This window comes from Ananas comosus, linkage group 7 (genome assembly GCF_001540865.1).
Source record: "Ananas comosus cultivar F153 linkage group 7, ASM154086v1, whole genome shotgun sequence".
NCBI lineage: Eukaryota > Viridiplantae > Streptophyta > Magnoliopsida > Poales > Bromeliaceae > Ananas > Ananas comosus.
Genome location: NC_033627.1, coordinates 12374380 through 12392713, shown reverse-complemented (window position 1 = coordinate 12392713; position 18334 = coordinate 12374380). Strand labels below are relative to the sequence as shown.

Below are 18334 nucleotides of genomic sequence, written 5' to 3'. Positions count from 1 at the left end.
TTTTTATTTAGAAAAGAAAAATTATAGAACGGATTTTTTTTAATTTTTTGCGAAATTATTTTTTCTAGAAAAAGTCTTTGGTAAATTTTCGAGAAATCAAATAGCTAGATCCTTTTGATATATTTAATGCGATTGAAATTTCATAATTTTTATTTTATTAGCTGGCTAGGTCTTGTGTGCTATTAGGAGCAGTTAAGAGGTCTCCGCTCTCTTAAGCTATTTTTTATGATGGAGTTTTCGAATTGACGATCGACTCCATTAGACTATAGTATATTTGAAGTATTTAGAAAATAAATTTTGTGATTTTTCGATATCATTTATCCAACGATCGAAAGCATTTAAAATCAACAATTTTTAATGGTGATATATACCATTTGTAAGTTTAATGGTGTAGAAGTATTTAAATCAGATGAAATTTTGATAAAAAATTCTTTATACTATTTACAACAAGATCAATATCTCTGATAAAAAATTTTAGTGCTATATCATCATTTTTTTGTGAGATTTTTATTTTCAGCCGTTGATTTTGAACCTTTTCAATTGTTGGGTAAATAATATTGAAAAACCACAATTTATTTTCTAGATATTTCAAATACGCTAGATTAAATCTAACGGTGCCGATCGTTAATTCGGAAGCTCCATCATCGAAAACAACTTAAAAGTACGGAGACCTAATAGCACACAAGACCTACTCTTACTAACTTCTTTATATACCTTAAATTTTTTTTTTTTTCTTTTAACGGTTCAGATCGTCGAATCAAATGTCTTAAAATTGACTTCGGGACGATGATTTGAGCTCATATCCTCTAAAAGATAGATGTGTAAAACAATGACCTTATTTGATCTTATTGTTGTACTATTACATTGCAATTTGTCGAAGCTTAAATTTAGAGAAAGGCAACAAGAGAATCCATCTCATTCTTCGCTTCGCGGCGAGAGACCGGGTCGAGCACCGTCGGAGCCTGCTGAGGATCCTCCAGTATTGCTTGGAGATAGCCGTCCTCGCCTTCGAAGTACGCCTTCAAGAACGCGACGGCGAGCCCCCCAGTGGTCCGCCGCATGATGTCCCTGCAATTCTTCCCGTTCTTACAAGGGCACTTTGCGATGATCTTCGGGGCATTATCATCCAACATGTCCAAATGTCCGTACTCCTTCATAACAATGTGGTAGCACGGAGGCTTACATTCGTAGTAGAACTCTTCGTGGTTGACTCCTTTTGGTGCACACGCCGGGAAGAGTATGTTCTTCTTCTCATCTCCAAGCCCCGTCCCGAGGACTAGGACCGGGATGTCGAGGTCGAAGGAGGACGGCTCGTAGGTGAGAATCTTCGGGGGGGTCTGCGACGATTTGCTTGTTCCCGCGACTGGGTCGACTCCGATTAGGGTTGAGAATTTCACTTCCAGGGGGGTCTTTGCGAGGCCGAGGGCGACGGCGAAGGCGGCGTGCCCGCCCCTGCTGTGTCCGGCTAGGGCGAGCTTTGTAAGGTCGGGCTCGACACCGCGGGGGAGCAAAGGTCGGAGCCCGTCGGGCAGCCAGTTGGCGACCGCGGCAGCGGATTCTACGTCCTCCGTCGAGTTCGCCAGAATGCAGGTGTAGAGCTGCAATGCGGTGCATCATTTGACGTACGTCAGTAAAAGTTTAAACCGTCAGAAAACAGCCGTCGAACTAGTAAGACAAATAGACGGTCAAACCTGCGGTGCGACGACAATGAACCCGTGAGACGCGACATGCTTCAGAAGCTGCGTGTAGTATCGGTTTTGAAGCAAGAAGCCGTGCAGAAAGACCGCGACCGGGTAAACACCCGCGTTGGTCGGCGAGAGGATCAAAACAGGCTTAGGAGGCAACGACGACGCCGCCTCATCGCCCTTCTCCTTCGCCGTCACGACGATCACCTCGACACTGAATTTTCCGATCTCGAACACCGAAGCCATTGCTGATCCTTCTCCCCCCCTCTCTCTCTCTCTCTCAATATCTTTCTCTCTCTAAGAAGATGATATGGTGGTGGGTTGGAATAGTAATGCAAATAATTCACATATTTATAGAGAGATGGAGAGGAAATGTGGAGCACATGCAGTAGTAATAGCACTAGTAGCAAGTTCACACTTTTCCTTGTATTGTTCAAAGTTATTTTCAATAAATAAAATAAATAAATAAAACATGAGAAATTAATAACAGAGCATGGCCGTAAATTGAACCGTTACAAACGTATTCGGAAATTAACACTTAGTTACGTGTTGGATTAGTCCCTGTGCTTTTGGATTTATTCATTCCCAAATTATTTGAACTATAATAATAATAAATATTAATTGTCAAAATTAATAAGTTATCGAATATGATTTACGTATTAATTTTAGAATAAATTTGGACTGCAAAGTTTTTGTAGGATAAATTAAATAAATCTCGATTGCGAAGTGCAGTTTAAAATTTAAGATTGAAATAAATTTGTGCCGTAGAATACAATTTAAATTTCAAAATTTCAAAATTAGAATAAATATATATGAGTAGTGGAGTTTTAGTAAATTAAATAAATTTTTTGATGCAATAAATTTACACAGTTGGATACGATTTGAAAATTTTAATTAAAATTTAAAGATAACTTAAAGTTAAAATAATACAAGTTGAAAAAATACGGATTAATTGACTAAGAAAAAGAAATGTAGGGGTTTATTTCCGAATAGCCTGTAGTTGAGGAGTTCTCCATAAAATTTTTCCATTTATAAATGTTTAATTGTGACCCCCTTAACTTTTGATTCTTTGAAAATTAAGTAATTTTAGCCAAATAAATTAATACTTTTAGCAAATTAATTGACAATTTTATCATATTTAATACTGTAAACAATCTCGTAGCAAATAAATCACATTATTAATTACTAATGTCCAATTAATCCATGAAATTTAACAAAAAATTTTGACCTGATTAATTACAAAAACTCAAATATATATATTCATTTGAGTTTTAAGAGTGTCGATCAAAAAAATTAAATGTGAGGATATATAAGTTTTCTCCTTTTGTTTTTGTTTTTGTTTTTGTTTTTGTGGACTCGTAATTTGGAACTTTTTCTTAAATTTCTTAGAAGTTTCTATTGTAACCAGCCTTTGTTGACTTTTTTCTAAGTTTTTATTTTAGCCTTTATTTTTTAAAAATGAATTTAGTGCTACCTAATTAAGCTTGTAACAACGTATTAAATCAATTCATTCTATTATGTGATGTTAATTAAGTTCATTAATAGTACAAAAAAAAAAAAGCTTGTAGAGCATGCAAATTAATTGAGGACATAAAAAAGCTAAAAAGCATATGCAACTTGTGTTAGTACCACGTTTGTTGCAAGTACTCAATAATTGAGCTTTAGATTTTGTGGACACCATTTATATGAGATAGGATCAAAATAACATTCTCAAATTTTAATGAAATTATATTCTCGTACTATTGTGCTTCTTAAGAATATTATTACTGAGAGCGACTTCGTTGAGAGACCACGCTTTACTAATTTTTAGTTGAGGTAATTTGTTGATCTCGTGACCGATCATCCCTAGAGCAAGTGGCAAAGGGCTTGTTAATTGGTATCCGAGACCCAAGTTCGAATCCTAGTTGACTCATATTTTTAGCTAAGTTTATTTCGAAATGAAATAAACGAAGCGGGTAACGTGCTATTTTCGTCCGAACCTCGACATCATATTGAACAGTAGATTTGTAAAATGTTTAGTATGGAACGTCTCGACTTTCCAGAGAGTTACCCATCCTAGTCACTCTCCAAAATGTTTAAGTTGGGTTAAGAATTTTTAGTCCTATTATATTTTATATATAGGACTATACAGGGTCTCATATTCCACATTCTCCCCCCCAAGCACTGCTGTCCTCGTTAGGCTCAACTCATAAGTAACATGCGATATGAGACTCGTCTCGCTAGTCTAAACCAACTTTACGGTTAGCTGCGCTTCACTTACAGCAATCAACAGTATGAGAGTCTCGCTCTCCCCACTGTATAATTTTGGTTCAGTCGAGACCTATCTCACACTTCCGACTGGTATTTAGCTTTGATACCAACTGTGACGCCCAGACTTCTCATGTGGTCACCCATTATTGAACTGCTCCTGTCCTAATACGTTTAATTCTCTTAATCTTTCGGGTCTAGCCACCGTCTATATTTCAGTGCAATAAGAAAAGAGGGTGATGTGCTAGATTTAAATTTTAAAATTCAAATATGGCTAAGTCAAATCTGATTCAAGTCTAGCTCAAATCTAATCTTAAGCTTGAATATAAACCCACCTCGAATTTATCTTCGTATTGGTATGAGAAAAATGTAAACCCCCATTATTATTATTATTATTTTCTTTCTCTCACATGTGAGAGAAAGGGGGCCCACATCAAAATTAAAAAGGGGAGTCATTTGAGATTCATAAATATAGCTTTTTCATATCTCATTTTCAAAAAAGATGTAGGCCCCACCATCTCTCTTTGTGAAAGAAGCGTGGGGTCCACAATTTAAAAAAATAGAAAAAAATTTAAATATCGTCTTGTGGTTTCATACTTTCTCACTTTAATACTATGCGATTTAAAGTGTATCAATTTAGTGCCATATGATTTTATTTTTATCTTTTTATTATCGATTTTACTAATTTTTTTCGTTAAATCAATGACAAAGTTAAAATTAAAGGTTACTAAAGTGAATATTCGATAAACCAAGGTGGGGTATCTGAAATTTTTTATATATAATTTATGAAATATTAACGAAAAAGCTGACGAAAAGATAAAAATAAAATCATATGACACTAACTTGATACACTTTAAACTACAGGGCACTAAAGTGAGAAAGTGCGAAACCACAGATATGATATTTGAAGTTTATCCAAAAAACATGTACTAATCCTATCATATCTCCTTACATGGGGCCCACAATCTTTATTATTATTATTATTATTATTATTATAATTATTTTAAAATAAAATAAATCCTCTCATAAATTTTCCAAAAAAAAAAAACCCCTTTCCACTCACCCACCACGTAGGATGTCAACAGGTCGGATTTGGGTCGGGTTTTTAAAAATCCGAACCCGAACCCGAAAACCAAATTAAAATTCGAATCCGGACCCGAACCCGGCGGGTTTTAAAAATCCATACCCATATCCGTACCTGACCAAAAACTCGAAACCTGAATCCGGACCCGACTTCGGCGGGTTTTAAAAATCCATACTGTTGGATGAAGATCTAAAGATAAAAAATTATTAAATATTTTATATATTATATAAATAAAGAAAAATAAATTATGCATTTATATAATTTATTCGTGTTCGGCTTCGGGTTTGGGTTCCGGTTCGGATCGGTTAAATACAAAATCCATACCCGTATCCATATTCATAAGGTTTTTATTTTCTATATCCATAACCGAATCCATAACCGTTTAACTCGGGTAATTCCATCCCGTTCGGATTCGATTTTGGATAAAATTTCGGATATTCATATCCATTGACATTCCTACCACCACGTCAAATGAAAAAAAATGTTTTAAGAGTGTCCATAAAAAAAAAAATTTAATGTGAGGGGTCTATTCGGGAATGCAACAATAATCACTTTTAAGGAATAATAAGTTTTCTCCTTTTTATTTATTTATTTATTTTTTGTGATTTTACATAAATTATAGAATATATATATATATATATATATATATATATATATATATATATAGAGAGAGAGAGAGAGAGAGAGAAGAAGAGAGAGAGAGAGAAGAATAATATGCATGCATTTTGTGGAATCGTAATTTGAAACTTTTCTTAAATTTCTTATAAGTTTCTATTGTACTAGCGTTTGTTGATTTTTCCTGAGTTTTTATTTTAGCCTTTATTTTTAAAAATAAATTTAGTGCTACCTAATTAAGCTTTTAATAAGGTATTAAATTCTATTATGTGATGTTAATAAGTTCATTAAATAAAATAAAAAAAACAAGCTTGTAATGCTAAATATAAAGTTTTTAGTATGCTAATTAATTAATTAATTAAGGACATAAAAATCCTAAAAGGATGTAACACGTGTTGTACCCAGTTGTTGCAAGTACTAAATAATTGAGCTTCAGATATTTATTAAAAGTCATATTCACGTGCAATGAACGTAAACTTATTTAAAAATATCAAATAATTTTTTTCTAAAATATATATTTATTTAAAATTATTAATGAAATTGAAATTAGAACTAACTATACTACTATTCTCCAATTAATGTTCAAATTAATTGAACTTAATTTGACAAAATTTTAATATTTTTTACACCCTCAAAAAAAAAAAAAAAAAATATATATATATATATATATATATATATTGATTTGAAAAAGATCGTAAAAATAGTAATATAATTTTAGAAGAATTTTGAATCCTATCGCTCATATTTTGAAAAATTTTTGCATGTTTTATACACTATATATACTTTATATTTGATAAACGTATATGTAAAAATAAAAAAATATCAAAAAAATATGCTAAAATACTATAAATGCACATTAAAAAAATAAAAAAATTTCAGGTGAGATCAAAATACCTCTATTATGACGAAGGTGGCGAAAGTGATAATGTGTTGGTGTTGACGATAACAATATGCTACGATATACTGGTGCTAGCGATGTGGACATATGAAAAATATTTGAGAAAAATATAGGTGAAAATAAAAAAAGATGTTACTAAAAAAATATGTCTTCAAAAAAATATATTCTGTGTGTGAATAAATATTAAGATGAGATAAAAATTGGATAGTGTAGATATTATATGCAAAGATATGTAGATATAATATGCGAGTGCATTAAGATATGTTTTATATTTGAGAAATACATAAGATATTTTGGCGGGTATTATTTTTGAATATTTTACTAAAAAAATTTAAAAATATAAAATTATATTTAATTAATAATTTAGTTTTGCTTAGGTGGGTATTAAATCTTTTTAGTAATATTTTACGTGATTGGCCCAAGTATTACGTGTGAGAAAGAAAATATTTGAAAAATACGTAAATAGGAGATAACGGATATTTTAATTTATGACGCGTTTGAAAAAACGTGTGTGAGAAACAAAATTTTTAAGGAACCGTAGATATGATATAACGGATATTTTAAGTTACGACGAAAATTACGTTTGAGAAAATGCATAGATATTTGTAAAACGCGTAGATAGGAGATAACGGATATTAGTGTTTGAGAAAACGTGTGTGAGAAACAAAATTTTTAAGGAACCCATAGATATGATATAACGGATATTTTAAGTTATGACGGAAATTACGTTTGAGAAAATGCGTAGATATTTGTAAAACGCGTAGATAGGAGATAACGGATATTGAGGGTATTTTTGTCAAGAAAAGTGACAGATACTTTAATTTTTAATCATTGGATGAGATCCAACGGTAAAAATTTAAGATCTATATTTAAGAATAAATTATTATTTGAAAAATTATTTGAAACTTGCAAATTACTGGACATAAAAATATTAGTAGAAAAGATAGAGATATTTTTGGAAAGAGAAAAAAATTTAAAACTCACGTTTTTATAAGTAGTATAGATAATTGAGCTTCAGATATTTCGTTGAGATGATCTGTTCAATCTTGTGGTTCATACGGCATCTAAATCTTAAAACTTGACATGATATATATATAACCACTTGACATGATATATCTTATTCTTTTTACATCTATTTAAATTAAATAAAATTTTTATTAGACTTTGATGAAAAGTCAATTTGTACTCTATATAAAGGGGTACCGGTTTTTGCCACTTTCTCACGTGTATTCTGGTAAAGAATTACCATCTGTTCCACAGTATATGAGAGAGTGCTTGAGACGAGAGGCGAAATCAGATTATCCGAGTTCGGTCGGTGACATTCATATTACAGCTGGACTTAGCACAACTTATAAACTGTTCATCATCTTCTCCAAATTGCGTGGTGTTCCTATTCATTTTATTGTTGCAGTGGGTACGTGATGTTGTATATATAGCTGCTTCGTTTTGTAAACTTGTGGCTCTTGCGGCACCTTGTAAACTAATTTTTGGGTTCTAATTAAGTTTTTCAATCAAACCATATTAATGGAAGAAGATGGTGAATATATAGTATCAACTTATTTTGAGAAGGATTTAATTTTAAATTTTATACAATATAATCTGGTCATGATATTGTTTTGGTTTCATTAAGGGAGGGACAAGAGTTCATGAACCTATTAAGATTGAACCCATTATTAATTTATTATATATATTGAATATTTTTTGCAAAATTAGTGCTTAGTAGCTCTCCGGTTTTAAGCACATTACGCACTTAAACTCCTTTATTCATTTGATAATTCGAAACATTGGAAGAACAAGAAAATTCCAATTGGTTTACAAAGCCAACCAAGTAATTGGACTCCTAAATACTTTTTTTTTTATAAGAAAATGAGTTATGTAAAGAAGCACCGTCAAAAGTATATATTTAATACCATAACATAATTACTAGATATTTATAAATAATGTTTATAAATAAAATACTATCCTTAACATAGGGCTTTTTTTGCATTTAGATCCCTGACAAATTTTTATTTTAAAGATAGCCCTGTTAAAATTTAATTTGCAAAAATGGCCCTGAGCCTGCCACGCAGGCGCCACGTCAGCGCCACGTGGGCAGGGCTGGGCCCGTATGTTAAGTTGAACACGGTGAACCATTCACCGTATTCAAACACGGTGAATGGTTCACCGTGTTTAGTACGTATTTTTTGTTACGTATTTTTTGTATATTGAAAAGTGGAATAAGGAGTAGGGATGTCAATAGGTATGGATATCCGAAATATTATCCGAATCCAAACCCGAATAAATTTTATATATATATATATATATATAATATTATATATAAATTTATTGGGTTTGATCGGATAATTTTCGGATATCCATACCTATTGACACCCTACTCCTTATTCCACTTTTCAATATACAAAAAATACGTAAAACAACGGTGAACCATTCACTGTGTTTAGATATAGTGAATGATTTACCGTGTTCAACTTAATACCCTGGCCCCAGCCCTGCCTCGCGTGGCGCTGACGTGGCACCTGCGTGGCAGAGACAGGGCCATTTTTGTAATTTTAATTTTGATAGGGCTATTTTTAAAATAAAAATTGCTCAGGGGGCTATTTGCAAAAAAAACCCTTAACATACATATAGAACTAGGCTAGAGTACTATCAATAGCACTAAACTATTGGTGCTATTAGTTTTTTAGCCCTTGGATTAAGAATTGCGTGGTTAGGATGATGCGGACCCCCTAGGGTTGAGTGAGTGATTGGTTGAATAGTATAATCTAACAGGTAAAAATAATCAAAGGGTTAAATCTAACGGTGAAAAACTCGATAGCACCAAATCCTTGGTGCATCTATAGTATTCCAGCCGGACTCGAGCTAAGCTAAGTTGGTATACTACCGGTAGCACGGAGGCCTCTGTACTATCAAATTATTTTCAATGATGCAGCTTCCAAATCGACGAGCGGTTCTATTAGACTTAATCTACACTATTGAAAGTAATTGGAAACTAAATTTCATAATTTTTCAGCATTATTTACCTATCAAACGAGTAATTAACAGCTGAAAATAAAAATCTCATAAAAAATGATGATAAAAGATTTGAATTTAAGGAGGTACCGATCTTACACTAAATAGTGAAAAGAATTTTCTATAAAAATTTTATCAGATTTGAATTATTTTAAACATCAAATTCACAAACGCATCACATCTACCATTAAAATTGTTAATTTTGAGACCTTTTAATCAATAGCCAAATAATATCGAAAAATTATGAAATTTAGTTTGCAAATACTTTAAATAGTGTAAATCAAGTTTAATGGAGCCGATCGTCGATTTGGAAGCCATATCATTGAAAGCAATTTGGTAGCATGGATGCCTCCGTGTTACCGATAGTATACCAGCCTAGCTCATATACATATATTAAAGATAGTATTTTATTTATAAATATTATTTATAAATATCTAGTAATTTATTTTAAAGTATTAAATATATACTATTATATCTTATATTATATACTTAATTATTGCATAATATATTTTAAATATATTTTATTTATAAACATAAATTATAATACTAATATATGTAATATGATAATAATTATATATTAATAATATATAATATATGAAATAAAAAAATATAGATAATAATTTTTTATTTATATTTTTTTTTCTTTCAATCAAACAACTGTAACGAAAATTATATTTTTTTTCCTACAAACCAAAAATTAGATGACGTAAAATTTATTTTCCTCTCGAAATTTTTTTTTTCTACTAAATTTTTTTTTCATAGTTTTACGTTAAACCAAACACACCCTAATTTGAAATTGAAATGAAAATTTCTTTTAAAATACAGAATCCATCTCATTCTTCACGGCGACGGACCGGGTCGAGCACGGCCGGCGCCAGCTGAGGATCCTCCAGTATTGCTTCGAGGTCGTCTTTCTCATCTTCGACGTAGGCCTCCAAGAACGCGACGATGAGCCCTGCGGTGCTCCGCCGCATGTCGTCCTTGCTATTCTTCCCATTCTTACAAACGTACCTTGCAATCTTTGGGGCATCGTCATCCAACATGTCCAAATGCCCGTAGTCCTTCAAAACAACATGATAGCACGGCGGCTTACATTCGTAATAGAACTCTTCGTGGTTGACTCCTTTCGGTGCACACTTGCACATCAGCATGTTCGGCTTCTCGTCTCCGAGTCCGGTCCCGAGGACTAGGACTGGGATGTCGAGGTTGAAGGAGGACGGCTCGTACGTGAGGATCTTCGGGGGCGTCTGCGACGATTTGCTCTTTCCCGCGACGGGGTCGACTCCGATTAGGGTTGAGAATTTCACTTTGAGGGGGGTTTTTGCAAGGCCGAGGGCGACGGCGAAGGCGGCATGCCCGCCCCTGCTGTGTCCGGCTAGGGTGAGCTTCGTAAGATCGTGCTCGACACCATCGGGGAGCTGAGGTTGGAGCCCGTCGGGCAGCCAGTTGGCGACGGAAACAGCGTATTCCACGTCCTCCGTCGACTGTGTGCTGATGAAGGTGTAGAGCTGCAACGAAGTTCGCATCATTTGACGAACATCAGTAAAAGTTTAAACCGTCAGAAAACGATTGTCCAACTAGTAAGAAAAATAGACGGTCAGACCTGCGGTGCGACAACAATGAAGCCGTGAGACGCGATGTGCTTCAGAATCTGCGTGTAGTATTGGTTTTGAAGCATGAAGCCGTGCAGGAAGACTGCGACCGGGTAAACACCCGCGACGGTCGGCGAGACGATCAAAACAGGCTTCGGAGGCAGAGGCGGCGACGACGCCTTGTCGCGCTTCTTCTCCGCCGGCACGCTGATCACCTGGGCACCGAACTTTCCGATCTCGAACACCGAAGCCATTGCTGATCCTTCTCTCTCTCTCTCTCTCTCTCTCTCTCTCTAAGAAGATGATATGGTGGTGGTTGGAATAGTAATGCAAATAATTCACGTATTTATAGAGGGTTGGAGAGGAAACGTGGAACACTTGTAGTATAGTAAACTTGTAGTATAGTAACGGCCCTAGTACGTACTACGTAGCAAGTTCACATTTTTACGTGTAATTAATGTGCGTATTTAGCAAGATAATATAAAATAAAATAAAGTAAATAAAATGTGGAAAATTAAGAATGGGAATGGTCGAAAATTGAACCATCATGAGCATACTAGTTAATGCACCTGCACTTCGGGGCTAATTTTTTTTCTTATAAATATAGTGTTATTGAAAATAAATTTTAGAGAGAAAGAAGTAAAAATTTATAAGTAATATTTTTTTTTTACATATATTAGAATTATGAGATCCCAAGTAGTCCTACATATAAGAACGATATAGTAGGATTAAATTCTTAATCTGACTTAAGCATTTTGGATAGTGGCAAGGTCCAAGAGGATAAGAGAGTTAAGCATATTAGAACGGAAGTAGTCTTAGGATAGGTGATCCCTGAAAAGTTGGGACGGCACAGTTGGTATCGGTGTGTGAGATGAGTCTCGACTGAGATAGGGTCGGAATGATAAGATTAGCGGCATCACAAGAATAATTTTGTAAATATAAAATTATAAAGTTTTTGCTAATAAAGAAAGAGATTGGCATATATATTTTGTAGGTAACAACCTATTCCGAGGAACAATTCCAAATAGCTTGGGGACCTGATTGGTTCCTCGAAAAATATCCTATAAAATTTATCTTAGGTTGAAAATTTTTTTTCCTTGTGTCTGGTTCGCAGAAAAAATATATTTTTTTGAAAATTATTTTTCATATTTTATAGAAAACTTTTCTTTTCATTTTCCGAAATTTTATTTTCGAAAAAAGAAAACTTTTTTTCTTACAGACGTTTTGAGGAGTAAAAAAGAAATTTTTTCTTTCTAATACATTGGTATGCATTTACTATTTAACCGTTGTCTTAATTAACCATCTTCTACTGTGATCTCTAACTCAAATTTAAATAATTATTATCGATAATAATTATATAGTTGTATTTTTTATTTTACACATATATAATATAGATATAGATATGCATTGAATATTTTTGTATATTTTTGAATTCGTATGAATCCAAAATTTAAATATATATTTTTAACTAAAAATGTCAAAATTTTAATTCACGTTTAACTCAAAATCTAAATTTTATTTTTTTCACTTTAATAAAGAAATTTTAATTATTAATTCAAATTTAATATCCAAAGTAAATTTAATTCACGAATAAAACTCAAATTTAATTTTAATTTAAAAATTTAGAAATTTACAGTATATAATTAAATTTCAACTCTAAATTTTAGGTCAATAAAATTTTAAAATAAAATAATATTAAAATTTAGATATATATTTGCAATTAAATTTAAATTTGATTATTGATTACAATCAATAAAAGTGAATATAACAATAAAATATTAATAGATAGAATGCAGATAATATATAGTTATTTATCTTTAAAAGAAAAGATATTGAATAAGAAATATTAATGTTTCGAGAAAAAATAGAAACTAAAAGTTTGTTTTGTTACGTTATTTTTTTTGCGAGAAATTTTGAAATAGGTCCGGCGACCGATAGAAATTTGAAATAGGTGCTTATATATATATATATATATATATATATATATATATAGAGAGTGAGGCTACTATGCTATCGGAAGCACGGAGCCTTCCGTGCTTCCATCTCGTTTTCGATGTTGCGATTTTCAAATCGTCAATCGGCTCCGTTAAACTTGATCTAGAGTATTTGGAGTACCTAGAAAATAAATTTTATTATTTTTCGATATCATTTGCCTAGTGATCGAAGGGACTCAAAATTAATAATTTTAATGGCCATGGTGAGCCGTTTGCAAGTTTAACGGTGTAAATATTCAAATTACGTGAAATTTTGATAGAAAATTCTTTATACTAATAAAACAAGATCAATATTTTTGATTTAAAATTTTAATGTCATATTATTACGTTTTATAAGATTTTTATTTTCAGCCGTTGATTTTGAGCCCTTCGTTCACTAGGCAAATGATATCGAAAAATCATAAAATTTATTTTCTAGTACTCCAAATACTCTAGATCAAGTTTAACGGAGCCGATCGACGATTCGAAAGTCGCAACATCGAAAACAAGGTGGAAGCACGGAAGGCTCCGGCTCGATAGCATAGTAGCCTCACTCTATATATATATATATATATATATATATATATATATATATATATATTATATATATATATATATATATTATATTACACACACACACGGCATAATTATCTCTATTTCTACCGTCATATCTTACCCGTCATATCAACCATTTCCATCCTTTTGTAAAACTATTTTATCTACACCAAAATATGATAAAAATTATTTTTTATTTACTTATTTATATTTATATTATAAACAGTTTGTAATTATTATGTTAAATTTTATGTCGTTATGAGTTACACATTTCACTTTTTTTTTTTTTTTTTTTTTTTCTCATTTCCCTCCTTTCTCATTTAACTTTCTTCGTAACATTTGCAAATTACGTAAAATTTCGAGGACAAATACGCAAATTTCCCGATCCTGAGTCGACCTTAATCCCGTCGCACAAATCGTTCGATTGAGATTTGAGGCGAAATTAGGGCTCCGATCTCGATCCTCACCCCCCCGCCCCCCCCCTTTTGAGAAGAGAGGTTATTTCCAACCCCAATCCTCGAATTTTTCTCCAATTTCTCTATAATCCTCGTTTAAAGGGCTTCGTAGGGTTTAATCCAATGATTGCATGAATTTTTTGTGCAATTTTAGGACATTTTTTTCTCATTTTCCCGTAACTTATCTTGTTCGTGGTGTTTATTATCGATCTAGGGCAAGAAACCCATGGTTTCTTTTGATTTATTGATTTGGGTTTGTTTCAAGAAGGCCAAATATGCAATCTTTTCGCATTTATCCTTTACTTTTCACGTCAATTTGTCTCGTGAATCTTAGATTTAGGAATCTGATAGATTCATGTAGTGGCGTTTTGATCCTAAATTAGCATGTTAAAGTGAGGTTCTTGAGGAGATCGGTAGTGAAAATGGTGAAAATCGCCTCTTAACTTTTGTGGGTTTTATAGTGCTCTTACTGATTTGAAATTGTTCTTTAATATAATTCGTAGTTTTTGTAATAATTAAGCAATTTTGTCTTAAAAGCCTTCTATTACGTTTGATTTAGGCACAATTGAATATGAATTCCTGCAAAAGTTTGGAAATGATGCAATTATACCTAAAAAAGTGGAATTTGTATAAAAAATTTGCAGATATATGCAATTTTTCACAGTTCGGACGGTTATGCCGAAAAATGTCCTCTTAAGATTTACAAGGGTGTAGGATTTAGGGTTTAAATATAATGACATGAGCGTTAGAATGAGTGAGAAGTTAGAGATGCGAAAGTGATGGTAAAAGTATTTTACTCCATCTTTTTTCAAGAATAGAGGGTCGATTGACGGAAAGAAATATATTTGCTCTGACATGAGGGTGTGAGAATGGGTAAAATTTTGCTTTGATTATTTAATAGATTTTTATCACTTAATTAGTTGTTGTTTCATTCACTGATGTAATCTGCAGGCTTTAACATTTTTGTGGTCTTTTTCGGGTTGGTGTTTTGATGGTTGATTTCAGTTGTAGATCTCCTACAAACTTTTGAAGAAGGACAAGTATGACGAGGCAGGAAACTTCTGTCGATCCAAGCTTGAGTGAGGAGGAAGAAGATCCATCTGAGGAAGAACTGATCGAGGAAAATAATGATGAAATTGTTTGTAATGAGGAAGCTAGTGAGGATGGAGACGCATCGGAAGAAGATGATTGGAAAGAAGAGTCTAATGAAGATGACGAACCTCATGAGGAATATGCTGATTATGAAGAGGAGTCAAATGAGAAAGATGCAGATGAGGAAATTGAGGAGGAACCTGGTGAAGAAGGGACTAAGCATCATGATGACAATTTGCCGTTGGAAGGTGCTAATTCAAGCTCGGGGAAAAAGAGAAGGTCGACTGATAAACTAGAAACATCTTCAGAAAAGCGAATGAAGCGGGACGAGGATTCAAGAAAAGAGGAGAACACAGGGAGCTCTGGTAAGAGAAAGCGACGTGGATGGGATGTAAAGGAAGGATTTGACGAAGAAACAACTAAATTTGCCAAAAAGAGGAAAAAGACGAGATGGGCCACCAATGATGCCAAATTGAAGGCTTTGGGCCCCTTAAAGTTACCCGATTTTGCAGATGATACAGTTCTTGAGAATCTTCGAGACCCAGAATTCCAAAAATTGAGTTCGGAGCTTCTCAGGATAAATCAGAAGCTAAAAGAGCGAGAGCTGGTTGATGACCGACCGGAAAATCAAAGATCTCAATCCCCACCACCTATTTACAATTGTTTGGGTATTAGGGAAAACACAAGGGAGGTTAGGCTTCGCATCAAACTTGAAGCACAAAGACAAAGTATAATTTGCGAGTTGATTAAGAAAAACCCTAGTTTCAAGCATCTTTCCTATTACGAACCTCAAAAGCTATGCAAGAAGCTGTACATACCGCATAAGAAATACCCAGGATTCAACTTTATTGGCCTTATAGTTGGTCCAGGAGGTCGAACAATACAGAGAATGGAGAGACAGACAGGAGCCAAAATTATAATCCGTGGTAAAGGTTATAATATGAGAAGAAGAGACTCAAAGAAGGGAAGCAGCGCACCATGGGAGGATGATGAAGTCTATGTGCAAATAGACGCCAATAATCAGCAGTCTCTTGATGCTGCGGTTAAGATGGTCGAAAGGCTACTGGTTCCTGTGAGAGAAGAAACGCTGAAAATTAAGTCCGCCCAACTCAGGGAACTCGCTGAATGGAATGGAACACAGAAAAAGAAAAAATCTCACAAGGTCGATAAGGTGTTCAGTGAATTGTGCGATGTTTGTGGTGATTCAAGTCATTTGACTGCCAATTGCCCTTTGACTGCGTCCACCTCGGGAACTGAAACAAGCACTGATCAAATCAACTTCCTTGGAGATTCAGGGAAAAATCCATATGAACTTGAGAATGAGATGTCCCGTGAATCATGCAATGTTTGTGGTGATCCGAGTCATTTTACTGTGAGTTGTCCATTGATCGCATCTGGCCCAGGATTTGGAATTAGATATCCAAATGGGGATGCATCCTTTCCCCCCTTTAATCGTTCGCCGCACTCTAATTCTACTTTGCCTGTGATTGATGGCCCGGAAAAAGGAACGCGTGCTTCACCTGGAAATTACAATCGCATGCCTGTTAAAGAAATTGATGAGGCCAAATTGTTCGTGGGCTACCTTCCACACTCCATGAACACCGATAAACTAATCGAACTTTTTCTACCGTTCGGTGGCATCTCCGATGCAAGAGTGATTACGGATAAAACCACTGGTTTAAGCAGAGGATTTGGGTTTGTTAAGTATGCTGATCCTATTTGTGCTGCTAAGGCTGTGGCGCGAATGAATGGCTACAGGATCGAAGGAAAGGTGCTTGCTGTTAGGATAGCGCACCTCCCCCCTACTACTGTCAAAGGCCATTTGGAATTAGGAGGACCTGCTTTGCCTGTCGCAGAAGCTGTTGTTCAGGGAAGGCCCAGTTTAGTAGATTGGCCTGGCCCTCCGGGAACCATGTTCTTTAGTTCCTTCGCTAAGACTATTCCTCTCTCTACTCCCAAAAGCCATTTGGGTCCGGGGAGACCAGGTTTTCCTGTCCCCGAAGCTGTTTCTCAGGGAAAGCCCGCTTCACTAGACTGGCCCGGTCCTCCAGGATCTATGTTACCACAACCCTTTACCCCTTTCACAGATTCTCTCGTATCTTTTAGTTCCCCAAGACAAATTCTGGTCTCGCCAACATTCGTTCCTGGTTTAATCTCATCGCAAAATGAACTCGAGCAATTTCCTGGCTATTTGAAAAGCTTTGATTCTCCTGCCCATGTTCATTACTCGTCATCTTCTGATGCTTCTTGGCAGTTCCATTCAGCTCAATCTTCTGGCTGGAACCAAAACTAATTCAATCTAACACCTCCCCCTCGATCCTTTTATGTTGAGAATTGTGGAAGAACTTGAGAATCTGATCCCAAAGACTAGGGAAAGAAAGTTGTGCCAATTAGGATGTCGAAGAAGCTGAAGTTTCTGAAGATGCTTGGTCTGTAAAGAAATTTGAGTTAAGTAAGCTTGTCGAGAACCGACTTAAAATGTGACTGATCCAAAGAGTGCTTCTGTAACCTCTGATACTTGCATTCTAGCGGCTTCCCGAGGAGAAATCCATCCCACAGTTGATAGAGAGGTATTAATCCAGATCTCATTCGTAAGGCATTAAGTAATGCCCGTTTATTGTTCATTTCTCACAATATCATATGTGCTGAATAGAGTACATTGCGGGTATGCCCAGCAATGTGTATGTAGTATCTCCTTTTGTTGAGGATATCAGTATGTTAACTGATTCCAACTTCTGAAATTCCGTAACCTCTGTGATGATTTGGCTAAGATTGCAGGAACCCCCACTAGAAGTGTGACGATTTTCACTTTGCCTCCCATGAAATTTCTACAAAATTTCATCATTTTGCCACCTCTAACAGTGTTCCTTTATAGAATATTTATGACTCTTCTTACAGGTCAAGGGAAAATTCGTTGCTTTTAAAATTTTAACGGTTTACACGTTCCTTGCATTATAGTGAAGCATATGCTGATTTCTGCTACCAAAACTTCGACGTAATGCAAGATTTAGCTATTTCTGATGAAAAGGACAGGGGATTATGGATTTTGAGGCTCTTATTGAGCTTGTCGAATGGACTAGTATCTTTGAATGGATAAACATATTTCATTCGTTGGTTTTTCGTTTACAA

At 34.4% G+C, this 18334-nt stretch overlaps 3 protein-coding genes across 4 annotated transcripts; 1 reads left to right on the top strand and 2 right to left on the bottom strand.

The window, feature by feature from the left end:
* Positions 689-1994, bottom strand: LOC109713147 (chlorophyllase-2, chloroplastic-like). The gene is made up of 2 exons (XM_020237122.1): positions 1692-1994; positions 689-1598 (listed from the first exon to the last, which is right to left on the bottom strand). The coding sequence occupies exons 1-2, from the start codon at positions 1929-1931 to the stop codon at positions 888-890; spliced, it is 951 nt and encodes a 316-aa protein (XP_020092711.1). The 5' UTR covers positions 1932-1994; the 3' UTR covers positions 689-887.
* LOC109713267 (chlorophyllase-1-like) lies at positions 10372-11384 on the bottom strand. The gene is made up of 2 exons (XM_020237268.1): positions 11142-11384; positions 10372-11046 (listed from the first exon to the last, which is right to left on the bottom strand). The coding sequence occupies exons 1-2, from the start codon at positions 11382-11384 to the stop codon at positions 10372-10374; spliced, it is 918 nt and encodes a 305-aa protein (XP_020092857.1).
* On the top strand, positions 14106-18334 carry LOC109712858. 2 transcript variants are annotated; one of them, XM_020236643.1, is made up of 2 exons: positions 14106-14155; positions 15119-18334. In XM_020236643.1, exon 2 carries the CDS (start codon positions 15156-15158, stop codon positions 17496-17498), a length of 2343 nt encoding a protein of 780 aa, XP_020092232.1. In that variant the 5' UTR covers positions 14106-14155; positions 15119-15155; the 3' UTR covers positions 17499-18334. The 2 variants fall into 2 exon arrangements, with proteins under 2 accessions (XP_020092232.1, XP_020092233.1); XM_020236644.1 differs by lacking the exon at positions 14106-14155 and adding an exon at positions 14185-14986.